Source organism: Hippoglossus hippoglossus, chromosome 4 (genome assembly GCF_009819705.1).
Source record: "Hippoglossus hippoglossus isolate fHipHip1 chromosome 4, fHipHip1.pri, whole genome shotgun sequence".
NCBI classification, from domain to species: Eukaryota; Metazoa; Chordata; class Actinopteri; order Pleuronectiformes; family Pleuronectidae; genus Hippoglossus; species Hippoglossus hippoglossus.
Window position 1 is genome coordinate 14,982,820 of NC_047154.1, and position 11,091 is coordinate 14,993,910.

The 11,091-nt window shown below is 41.3% G+C and overlaps 1 protein-coding gene across 2 annotated transcripts; it reads right to left on the bottom strand.

The window, feature by feature from the left end:
* Window positions 1–3,161: 3,161 nt before the first annotated feature.
* On the bottom strand, window positions 3,162–10,342 carry mindy4 (MINDY lysine 48 deubiquitinase 4). 2 transcript variants are annotated; one of them, XM_034582579.1, is made up of 19 exons: window positions 10,299–10,342; window positions 9,991–10,132; window positions 9,541–9,660; window positions 9,127–9,335; window positions 8,765–9,032; window positions 8,422–8,675; window positions 8,239–8,291; window positions 8,018–8,121; window positions 7,793–7,909; window positions 7,594–7,685; window positions 7,300–7,401; window positions 6,558–6,621; window positions 6,413–6,478; window positions 6,254–6,321; window positions 6,006–6,069; window positions 5,437–5,598; window positions 5,024–5,204; window positions 4,713–4,785; window positions 3,162–4,566 (listed from the first exon to the last, which is right to left on the bottom strand). In XM_034582579.1, the coding sequence occupies exons 2-19, from the start codon at window positions 10,048–10,050 to the stop codon at window positions 4,518–4,520; spliced, it is 2,106 nt and encodes a 701-aa protein (XP_034438470.1). In that variant the 5' UTR covers window positions 10,051–10,132; window positions 10,299–10,342; the 3' UTR covers window positions 3,162–4,517. The 2 variants fall into 2 exon arrangements, with proteins under 2 accessions (XP_034438470.1, XP_034438471.1); XM_034582580.1 differs by lacking the exons at window positions 3,162–4,566; window positions 4,713–4,785; window positions 10,299–10,342 and having other exon boundaries at window positions 5,046–5,200; window positions 9,991–10,221.
* Between the last annotated feature and the right edge of the window lie 749 nt (window positions 10,343–11,091).

Consider the following 11,091-nt stretch of genomic DNA (forward strand, 5'->3'; position numbering starts at 1 on the left):
GTATCGTGTCCTCACTGTGACTTTCAGAAAGGCGTCAGATCTGCCAGTTAATGAAACCACTTCATCAATGTCTGTTTCTGCAAAGAGTTTAATTTACATATACCCTCACAGTGACAGTGCTGCAAAGTCCTGACAAAATAAACAGGATCCAACTGTCTTGTCATGTTGTATTATCTTGTCCTGAAATATGTGACAGGGGAATAGTTACAGTGATTGTCTGCTGTCTTTATTTGCATAGTGAAATAAATACACACATACATAGGGGTTCTAAGTTCTGAAGAAAACATACGCTAAGCCAAAGATTACAGCAGCTCAGTTCTCACGCCAGCGCGTCTCTACAGACTCAGAGGGAACAATTTGTTTCATTGGAATCCTTCATTAATCAGTCAAGTCGTGTTTGTTGTTAGATCATTTGAAAAAAAATTAGCCAGAGAAGACGTCAATACAAAAGATGGAGAGCTGAAATAAGATTGAAAGAATGTGTTTTCTTGACGTACGGATCTTATCACTGTGGTGTCCATGTAGTGTTCTGGACTTGATATGAGACGGTTTTGCTGTCAAGGGTCATAAACTGTGTAATTTCTTCTCTGCCATAAATCACAACCTCCAGCCCATCTTAGAAATTTAAACTCCATCAAATGTCTGACACGGTCAAACCTGCAGAAACCAAACTAAGATTTTCTAAATGTAAGTTTTGACGACAGAGTTGAAGAGGAAAATATCCTGATGACTATGACAATTAACGGAGGGGATTGATATTTTCTGACCGCGCTGTAAAAAGATTAGGTGGCTAAAAATATGGTCTGCTTCTCATGGGGATGCACCGGGGATCCCTTTCCCTCCGGCTGGGCAGGGCAGGGACACCAGATCCTAATCTGAGGTGGATATCACTTATCTGGAGACAAACAGCACAGATTAGGAGAGGAGACAGAAGATGCACTGGGGACAGCATGTGGGAGGGCTCTAACACAATTATACACAAGCACTAAATCCCACCTCTGGTACCTCTGAGAGATGCTGCTGCAATAAATAGTAAATACAGACCAAAGCCGGGCTGCGCCTCACTAAAGCTCAGCAGCAGAGAGGAGAAACACCTTAATGCTTTAACTACAAGACAGACACTGTTCTGCGAGACAGACGGAGTGAGAGACAGAGATACAGATGTTTGATTCTGTAAGAGGGAGTTATGATTTGGACTGAAAGTTGCAGGCTTTAGTAATAGTACTAATAATGAACTTTATTTAGGGGCAGCATGGTGCCTGTAGCCTCACAGGTAGAAGGTTCTCAGTTCCAATCCCCCTTTGCTCAGGGTCTTTCTGTGTGGAGTTTGCTTGTTCTCTCTGTGTCTGTGTGGACTTTCTCTCTCTGAATGTAAGTGTCAATGGTTGTTTGTCTCTCTATGTCGGCCCTGCAATGTGCTGGCAACCTGTCCAGGGTGTGCCCCCCCCCCCCCCCCTCCTCTCCAGATTGACTCCAGCTCCCCTTGAGACCCTCAAAGGATGAGTGGGATGGATGGATGGATGAATGGAACTGTATTTATGAAGCACTTTTCTTAACAATGTTACAAAGAAGAAAAACTTAAACCAAACAAAGCTGTTGCCTAAAAGGACAGTGACCACATTAGGGACAAAGCAGTAACAATGAATAGAACAACAATAAAACTAATAAATACAGTATAAATAAATGCTAATTCGCAAAAGCTTTGAAAAAGAAAAAGGTTTTGAGAAGACATTTAGAAGCAAGAAAGGAAGTGTGTCTGCAGACTTTAGACCTCGAGAGCAAATCGTACCAGCTCACCAAGTCAACGGACTGTTTCTTGTCTTTAATTAGCATTGAAATCATACACACATTTTATATTTGGTTCTCCCCTCGGGATTTACTAAAATATCTCCTGCACCAACTGTTGGAGGCAGATTATAACTAGCATATAACCTAAAACTGTAACACGGCTCCTTGTGACGTATATCAAACTCCCGCCATCCGAATTTTTGTGGCAAAAGTAAACACTTTAATCCAATTTCCTAGACCCAAAGGCCTCTCTCTCTCGAGCAAACCACCTTATTTATAGTGATCGCAGTAGACTTGATGGCTGTAAAATTGCTGTAGAGGGCTCATTGATTCATTCCGTGTCTCATGATTAATTCATGGTTCTTCCTATGCATTTCGTAGAGTGCATAAATCCCTACATGAGTCACCAATAACATACGTTTCAGAGAAATACAAGAAAGATTAATGACATCACATCAGTACAGTGAGAATCAGATGTGAGTGACTTTGACAGGTTTAATGAAGACAGGAGCTCCTGTCATCTCACTGTGTGCTGTTGGTTTGGATACGCGTCGGCCGCTCGTCACTTCCCTGATATAACATGAACTCTGGTCCACGTTGCACGCGGCAGTTTGACGGGAATTGAGTCGCTGCAGCTTTGTCTGAGCGCCAGCTGCAGTGTCTTTGATCCCATGTGCTGGAGGTATTGGCACAGGTCTGCCTGCCACCCACTCTGTGTGCCCCTCACTGTGTGCGCTCTGACGTTTGCCATGGCTGATACTGAAGGCACTGATTCACTGCAAGGCATCTTTCAGCTTATTCTCTTTAGTTGTTTTTTTATTAACCCCCAAATGTCACAATGAGTTAATTCATAATAAGCTCCCAGTTGGTTTTCTTCATTTTGAAAAATAGTATTATATAAATGATAACTTATCAATTAATTTATCAATTATACTGCATGTTGCAGTAGTTATTTAAGGTAATATTTTGTAAATCTGTATCATGGGTGTATGTGTTCATTATTCAGTGTGAACATTAAACCCTTCTTGTGGGACTGTTGCATTAAACTGCTTTATTTTTAGTATCTAATGAACTGGCAAATTTTCAAGATAAAAGCCTCATCTGATTTTGCTCTATTTTCTTCACCATCTTTTTTACCAATAACAAAATATAGTTGTCATAACAAAAGATAATATGATTATATGTGTACTTAATTTGCATAACTACGCATATGTATAATAATTCTAATCAATATTTCTATGCTTAACAGTATTAACAAGGATTAAGTCAATACTTCATGTTTGTAATGTAAAAACACAATCTCAAAACCACCTGTCGTAGCAGTGTTTCTAAAGCCACCGTGATGGAGAGATGCAAGAGACATAACAACAAACCAAGAGGTACTGAGTTATTTTATTATCTGTTCCAGATGAGATGTGAGACAAAAGCGAAAATTCATCAAGGCATAACATTCAGATTATTAATTGCAAATTAAAAAACAGTAATAGGTCTATAACTTTAATTTAAGGAAAAAACTAAAAGTAAATTGAAGTGAACGAAACTTGACTAATATGTATTAATGATAATTTACTTTACTTTCACTGCTGTTAGTGTTTTTTTATATATAAATGTGCATTCATATTTCCACCTCCACCGGATAACAATGGAAACTCTGGTCTTTATTTAACAGGTGTCTTGGTGAATCGTAGTTTTTGAGCTCCATGTATGTTGGACTTTTTTTATTCATCAGGCTCGTGCTTGACACGGAGTGAACATACTCAGAGTTTATTGGTCGAAATATGTCTCAGAGTTTGTGTAACTGCTTTCTGAAGCAGGGCACGTACACCAGTCAGTCAGCAGGTAATCTTATTACAGCACATCTGAAGGAAAACATAACAGATCACCTAATCTCGAGAATTTAATACTTGATGATAAGCCAAAAGTCAAAACCAGTCTAGATTATAAACAGCAGGTGAAATTTGTTAAGACATGGTGTAAAATGATTTCATAATGTACATTTATCTTAAAGTTTTTGATTAAATATAATATATTACTGCATTCTAATCTGTTCTTTTGATTTCTCCTAAGCCTTTAATCTCTGTTGCATTGATTTTGATCACATCATTACACTTATTATCGACACTTGTATTGCTTTTTTATTTGCTATGATTGTAAAGCACTTTGGGTCAGCTGTTTTTAGATTTGCTTTACAGATAAATATAAATGTGACTTGACATATCTATAGATATATTTATAATAAGCTTATAGCTTAATGTGAAATATGAAAAACAATCGATACAGGTATAGAGCAAAAGGCCACTATGGTCAATACTGTATGTTGCATCAATTTACCTTTTAAGACTTTCAATCCAAGTCTGTTTATCGTGACACATTATTGCTAAACCTTTCAAAAAACAAGTTATTGCATCCTGTCAAATATCGTTCTTATGAAACAGCATGAGACTTTGTGGCTGACGTGATGTGTCGTATAGTAATTTGGACCCAAAGCTGCACATACATTATGTGATTATGTAACATCTAGATCATTGTGGCACGTGAACAAATGGCAGTTGACTGTTCCTCACTTGGAAGAGAAAACGATAGTGACATTGAAATATATAGATCAATATGAAGAGAACATAAACAATATGAACAAAATTATGTACATAAAAATGGGTAAAAATAGCGATACGGTTGACAAAATATGATCATTGTTGGGCCTGGTAAATTAGATAAAACCTAGTGATCACTTAGAGAATCGGCTCTGTGTCATTCCAACTGACATATGCATCTGTCCACCTGCAAAAAACAAACAAATAGGAAAGAAATTTAATTAGTGCCTTGTGGTCGTGCGACTCCACCAAACAATCAGCGGGTGTATGGTCAATTTAATATTTTCAGGGTCTGCTGAAATCACTGTGCATGTATGTATGTCCATGTGTCACCTTGTTCGGATACAGTGCTCCAGCGGAGGAATGAGATCAGGGTCCTGGCTGCTCATGGTCGATTTACCAACAGCTACAAATGCAAAACATTTTCAGTTTAGACAAACTAACAGTTAGTGACACAGCAACTTAATCAACTATCTTACTGCTACTAAGGAATCAACATTAGACAGATCCAAAGAATTAGGATTGCCATGAAAATATGAATTGTATGACAAAATCACTTCATACAAAAGTTATACCTGAATCTGAACATCTGTATATTTCTGTGTTTAAGTTTAAAGTACTTGACTACAAATAAAACCACATACAGACAGTGAGCCGGATCTCCTCCTGTTGATTGGCCAGTCCGTCATAATAGTACAGGTCAAACTCCAGCTCTCTGTCCGGATTGGTCAACAGCTCCCTCTGCAGGCCAAAGAGCACGCTGAAGTGGCTCTCACTGCACACCACCCAGATGGGGTAACGGGGCGTCTTCATGTAAGCTCCTACCTTAAATAAACAAAACAAAAACGAACCCAGCAGAGCAGACTCCAATATTAGCATGTTAACTATTATATGAGGCCCGTCACAGTCTTAAGAACATTCTTTGCCGGGATGATGGACACATCTGTGGTGCAGAGACCAGCCCATAATTACACTGAAGAATGCTCATTGACGTCTTGTGACTTAACTTGAATCAGATCTGTCAGTGACCAGAGAGTCAGCCAGCGATGTCACTCACCTTACAGATGTTATAATGTTCAAATAGGGAAAGCAGGCCAACATCACAGCGGCCTTTCATTCCCTTGAGTAGAGTCATGTTTCCATTGCCAGAGTCTAACTCCATGTCATTGTCAAACACATTCGAAACTGCTCTGCCACAGAGCAACAAGTTGACCAGCTCCTGGTAAACAAAGACACAAGGACATGTTAGTGTCACAATACACTGTTTTTTATATATAGATTAGTAACAGTATTGTATCGATTATAATACTTTTTGTATGTCTGAGATTCATCTGTTATTGTTCCATCAATAAACTCAGCGTCCTCTGTGCACATCTGTTACACGATCAAAGCACATTTCTAACTGTTTGATTTAATTTATCATTTGCAGTTGCTGATTGAAGAGCTGTTTGTTCGTCTGTAAAGATGACACGTCTTTGACGCAACTGTTCCAACACTGTAACATGAACGCTGAAAGCAGCAGACTTGAAGAATTACAAGTAAATTAATACCTTTCACACTTAAAACCCGCCAATGATTTCAAAGTAATGAAGTCCCAGTGTCACACAACACCCAAACGTGTCAAACCTGAGTGCAGTAACCATGAGCTCCGATGAGTGTGGTGGTGGGCACGTCCATATCTTCTCTTATTCTTAAAAAAAAAAAAAAAAGAACGCTCATTTAAGGAAGTTGTTTCACAATCTGGAACATAGGGGTTTAAACTGTACATCACAAAACCAGATGCATGCAACAATGTTAGAAAAAAAAAAAACTAAAAGTGTAGTGATGACCTTGGGGAGGAAATATTGTTGTAGTGTAAAGAGAGATCTACATACTTCTCAATAGATCGAGACAGAACAGCAGATATGGTCAGCAGAATGCAACCTAACACTCCCGTCTCAAACTGCGGAGAAAAAGAAAATCAATTACCCGCAGAAAAGTTGCCAGAGGTTTTCATCATATGACCAGTTCAATGAAACTGAAGGATCTCTCACCTGCTCCATATGCTGCTCCAACAGCAACTGCAGATCCTTGATGCTCTCCGCAGAGAAAACTGTTACCTACAACAGAAACACAACAGTGTTGATACGAACAGCGTGGCTAACTCCGACAATATAAACATTTCACAGGTGTCTGTACCTTTTCAAGCACCCCTTCATATTTGTAGTGTCCTGTTTGGGTGAAATGATTTCTTCCTGTACTTCTGTTTACAAAAAATAAATGTAAAAACAAGGGTTAAATCAATGCTTCAACTGAAACAGCAGATTTATCAGGTACTCTGAGATGAATGGCCCAAGCTCGGACAAACACAAGAATAGCACTCAGTAGAGCGCAAACCTCTGCCAAGGCGCGACAGTCCGCTCAAATCCAATCAAGCCGGATCGAATGACACACACTAATAGATACCAATCCCTTAATAGCCCTGTTTTTTTTCACCAAGGTCCATGAATTATTCCTTGGGGAATTGGGGAATCTCGCACTGTCAAAGAAAGTGAAACTTATTCTTGGATATGCCCCCTGATTCAGATTTGCACCACATATTTAATGGGTTCTTCCCTGAATCATACCTCATCCTTCCACTAAGTTTCTGCCTGTACTCCACCTGTAGTTTTTATGTAATGCTGCTAACATCCAGACAAACAAAAACATAACCTCCCTGGCAGAGGTAATAATGATGGTGTTGGGACACTGGAGTTAAACTTTTTTATTAACTCTTGGCTTCTACAGGCAAATTAAGTCCGGTTCAACAAAGTGGATGTTGCTCATGTAACAGTGACACACTGAACTTCCCTGACCCTTAACATCTGAGCCATGTATTTACAAGGTTCAGCGTGATGGTGGCTGTTTGGATGTAGGGGATTAAAAAAGAGTAAGATCTCACATTGCAACTGTGGCTTGTTTCTCCTCGCCAGCCCTCCACAGGATTTCAGCCACGGCTAAGATGAGACACTTTCTTCTGATATTGCTGGAAGGTGTTAATCTCCTGAGAAAAGGCATTTGAATGAAAAGCAGGTCGTCTCGCATAATATTACAGTTCATATCAAAATTCAAGGGTCAGTACTTGACAGTGGCTGAGCGCTCCTTGATGTGAATTAACGGCTGTAAAAAGCAATCCAGTGATTACACTGGTGCACACAGAGGTCAACAGCATAACACTGAAAGAGGGATAACGTACTGGAGGCCTGCGTTCTTGCTCTCGCTGTTCTCAAACAGCAGCTTCTTTAGAACAAAGGCTTGGATGGATGCCAGAACTCCACAAGGACCACCCTAGAAAATACATTTGCAGAGGTCAACAAGCAGCCTATTGCCACAGTTCGATAAGTCGTATGGAAATCTGTGTGCTGTATTACTGAGTTTTAGCAAACCAAGACAACCTTTTTCTGCACAATTCCATATCTCAGGTCGTGCGTTTCGGAGAATGTGAAGCCCTGATTCCTCCACTCGGCGCTGAAGCAATTTACGCTGGAACCGAGAAGAATCGCTTTCAATTCCTGGAACCGAACAGAAACAGAAAAACAACAAGAATGAAAATCAAATGCAACTGCAGAAACCGTCCCCAGCGTTTTCTAAAGACACCCTGCTGTAAATCACCAACCAACCACGGCAGTGTGTTGGTCCATTGGACGGCCCGCAGAGCTGCGCTCTCTGATGGTTCTCTGGAAGGACACTTTAGAGAGATCTTGCAGCTCGTCATCAATGTCATCTAGAAATACAGTAACACCTCACGTCAGCTCGGACAAATCCAAAGCAATAAAGGGTAAAACCGAGGAATTATGCCTGTTTTTTCTATTCTCTGCATTGCTACATATAGATTACCTACCTAAAGCCATCTCGGACACATCCAAATCCGCCACAGTGGGTCTGGTCTTTACTCTGAGAAAAGGGACATTATACATAAACTTCTAAACTAAAGCCTTAAGCTTTCCAGTAGGAAAACATGCTCAACTGTATAAAACCATTAAGTCACTCGCCATGTAGAGTCTAACATCTTTAAGTTATTTACTTGCTTGTCTTGAGCGAGTCTTGCCCCACTTTCTCAAAGCTGTTTTCACTCTGCCTTCTCACTGGTGCACTCGGCAACTCCCGGCTCCCTCCTGCGCAGTCAGCTGAGCATATCGCTGTTGGACCACTTTCCACACTTTTGAGATGTGAGCCTGTCACCAAGAGTCCATTGCTCGACTTCCTGTGTTCTTCTTGTTTTCTGAGCGGCAGCTGGGGAGCTTCTACCCTTCGACTTAGCCTTTTTTTAATTGATTCCTAAAAAGATAAACAACAGTTAGGGGTAAGGGTACGATGAAGATTGGGATCAACGTCATAACTTAAAAACTGCAACACAGTCTCAGCACCTGAGGGGAACTTGCTATTGGTCCAGCCATCATGCCACGTCTAATTCGATTAGTTTTGCTCCTTTGGGCGCTCTCAGTGATGGTCGTCTTTTTCTCTGGTTCTCTTCTCATGAAGCTCTCGTTGTCCTGGGCAGGAGCCAGCAGTGGATGAGCTTTGTGATCCTCTGAGTCATAGGTTTGGAAGCATGTTTGATTGTTGCCGGACAGACTTTCAGGCATCGATGAGGTATATGTAGGTTGAAAGGAGGAGATATCTTCTACATCAGACCTGTGAGAAACACAATCCCATATCAGTTCAAACCCATACTCAAAACAAAAGTCAAAACAGCACAAAATGATCAAAGACGCTGCTTGTGAAATACCTCGGTTTGATGCGTTTGCTAATAACAAAGGCTGCTGTGTTATCCTCGCTCATCTCTGCTGGTGTGAATGCAGGAGGAGCAGCAGAGCCGACAGCCGAAGCAGACAGCAGACGCTCACTTTCACTGCTGGGGACCTCGTCATTATGCAGACCTGCGATGTGATGCTTCACAATAATCTCCAGTAAAGTTTTCAGGGGGGAGCTGTGAACCTGCAACGACAGAGATGTCAGCCTCAGACTGGTTTGTGTCGTTCACTTGCACAGCAGCCATTATCCAGCTGCGAGGCAAGTCGAGATTCCCATGCCTCCTGTTAGAAAAGACACCGCACGCCATGTTTTCTGTTTACATTTTGCGTCATGCACCAAAAACGCTTGGGAGTCGCACTGAGGGAAAGTGACCTGGTGGATCTCTCACCTTGTTCTCTCTGTAGAGACTCTCTATGTTGAGGACCTGCCTCAGGTGGGATCTGTTGTTGATGCTGGCCTCTGTGCGCGGATGCTCCTCGTCCATACAGCTGATCGTTCTCTTCAGTCCCTGCACATGATCAGGAGCAGTGTTTACATCCCTTTTATACAGTCTGTTATCATCCTGATCTGTGAGCCGTCAGACCCCGACACCCCTGCAGAAGTTTTATTTTTGTGTTAACCATGATCATAGAATCTGACGCTGATTGAATATAAAGCTATGTTAGCACCACCCTAGCTAGAGCTAAATACTGCAAATACGGTCACATATTTCACGCTGGTTTCCCAGATGAATCTTTATCATAGCATCAGACGAGAGACAGATTTCGACCCACACGAACTCTTTAGCATAGCTGGCCGGGGGCTAACGCTAACAATGCTAGCTAGTTAGCTTACTTACCTTCCGACTCAGGTATTCCCTCACAAGAGACGAAGAGACCTCCTCCACAGAAACAGCCATGGTGGGAACATACAGTGTTTGATTCCCACACAGCACATCCAACAACACGGAGCCCTGTGGAGCCGAGAGGTGACGCACAGATCTACGGTCAGTAGAAAAAACACAGATCTACGGTCAGTAGATGCACAGATCTACAGTCAGTAGATGCACAGATCTACAGTCAGTAGACGCACAGATCTACAGTCAGCAGATGCACAGATCTACGGTCAGTAGAAAAACCCAGATCTACGGTCAGCAGATGCACAGACCTACGGTCAGTAGACGCACAGATCTACGGTCAGCAGACGAGGCAGTAAACACACACATGTGCCGGTCGATGTTGTCTAGAGATCAGCGGAACTGTTCGGGTGTTTACGATCTGCTGTTCTGCAATGTGCGTTTCCATGGAGACGCCAGTCGCGGATCAGTGGATGAGGTAAACAAACATGGCGGCCTGTGATTTTCCAAAGGAAATTCTCCCTGGAGCAAGTTTATGAGGGAGCGAGACTTCCAGAGTCCGAGTTTACCGTGGATTCACAATAATAACAATAATAATAATCATAATAATAATAATGCATTACTAGATGGATTTTTGTTTGTGTTATTGGTGTGATGGTCCTCGTTTTGCCATGTATTCAGACTGTTATAACTACTGAAAAGGCATTAGTCCCCCACTGATCTCCAACCCACCACTACCATCAATAGTCTAGTTCCTCCAAGTTCCCATCAAGACTATAGTGCCCAGTTCTCACATGCAGGAATAATATTGAGTTTGTGCTGTTTTGTGGCAATTAGATTAAATACAACTCAACCAGGAAAATGCATTGTGAAATATCAAAGCTCTAACAAATAGATTTTGACACAAGATCCCTCTGCAAGACATGGTCTGTAAAATGTATTTCTCCATCGATCTTGTACTTTAGAGGTTATTTAAATTAACAAAATCAACTGCCCTTAAGGTCCCAGGGTGGCTGCTTGCTTTACCTGGACAGTAAACTAGTCTTGAAACATTTATTGAAACAGGGTTGCAAGTGTTACAAAAACTGGGGTTACATTTCTGTA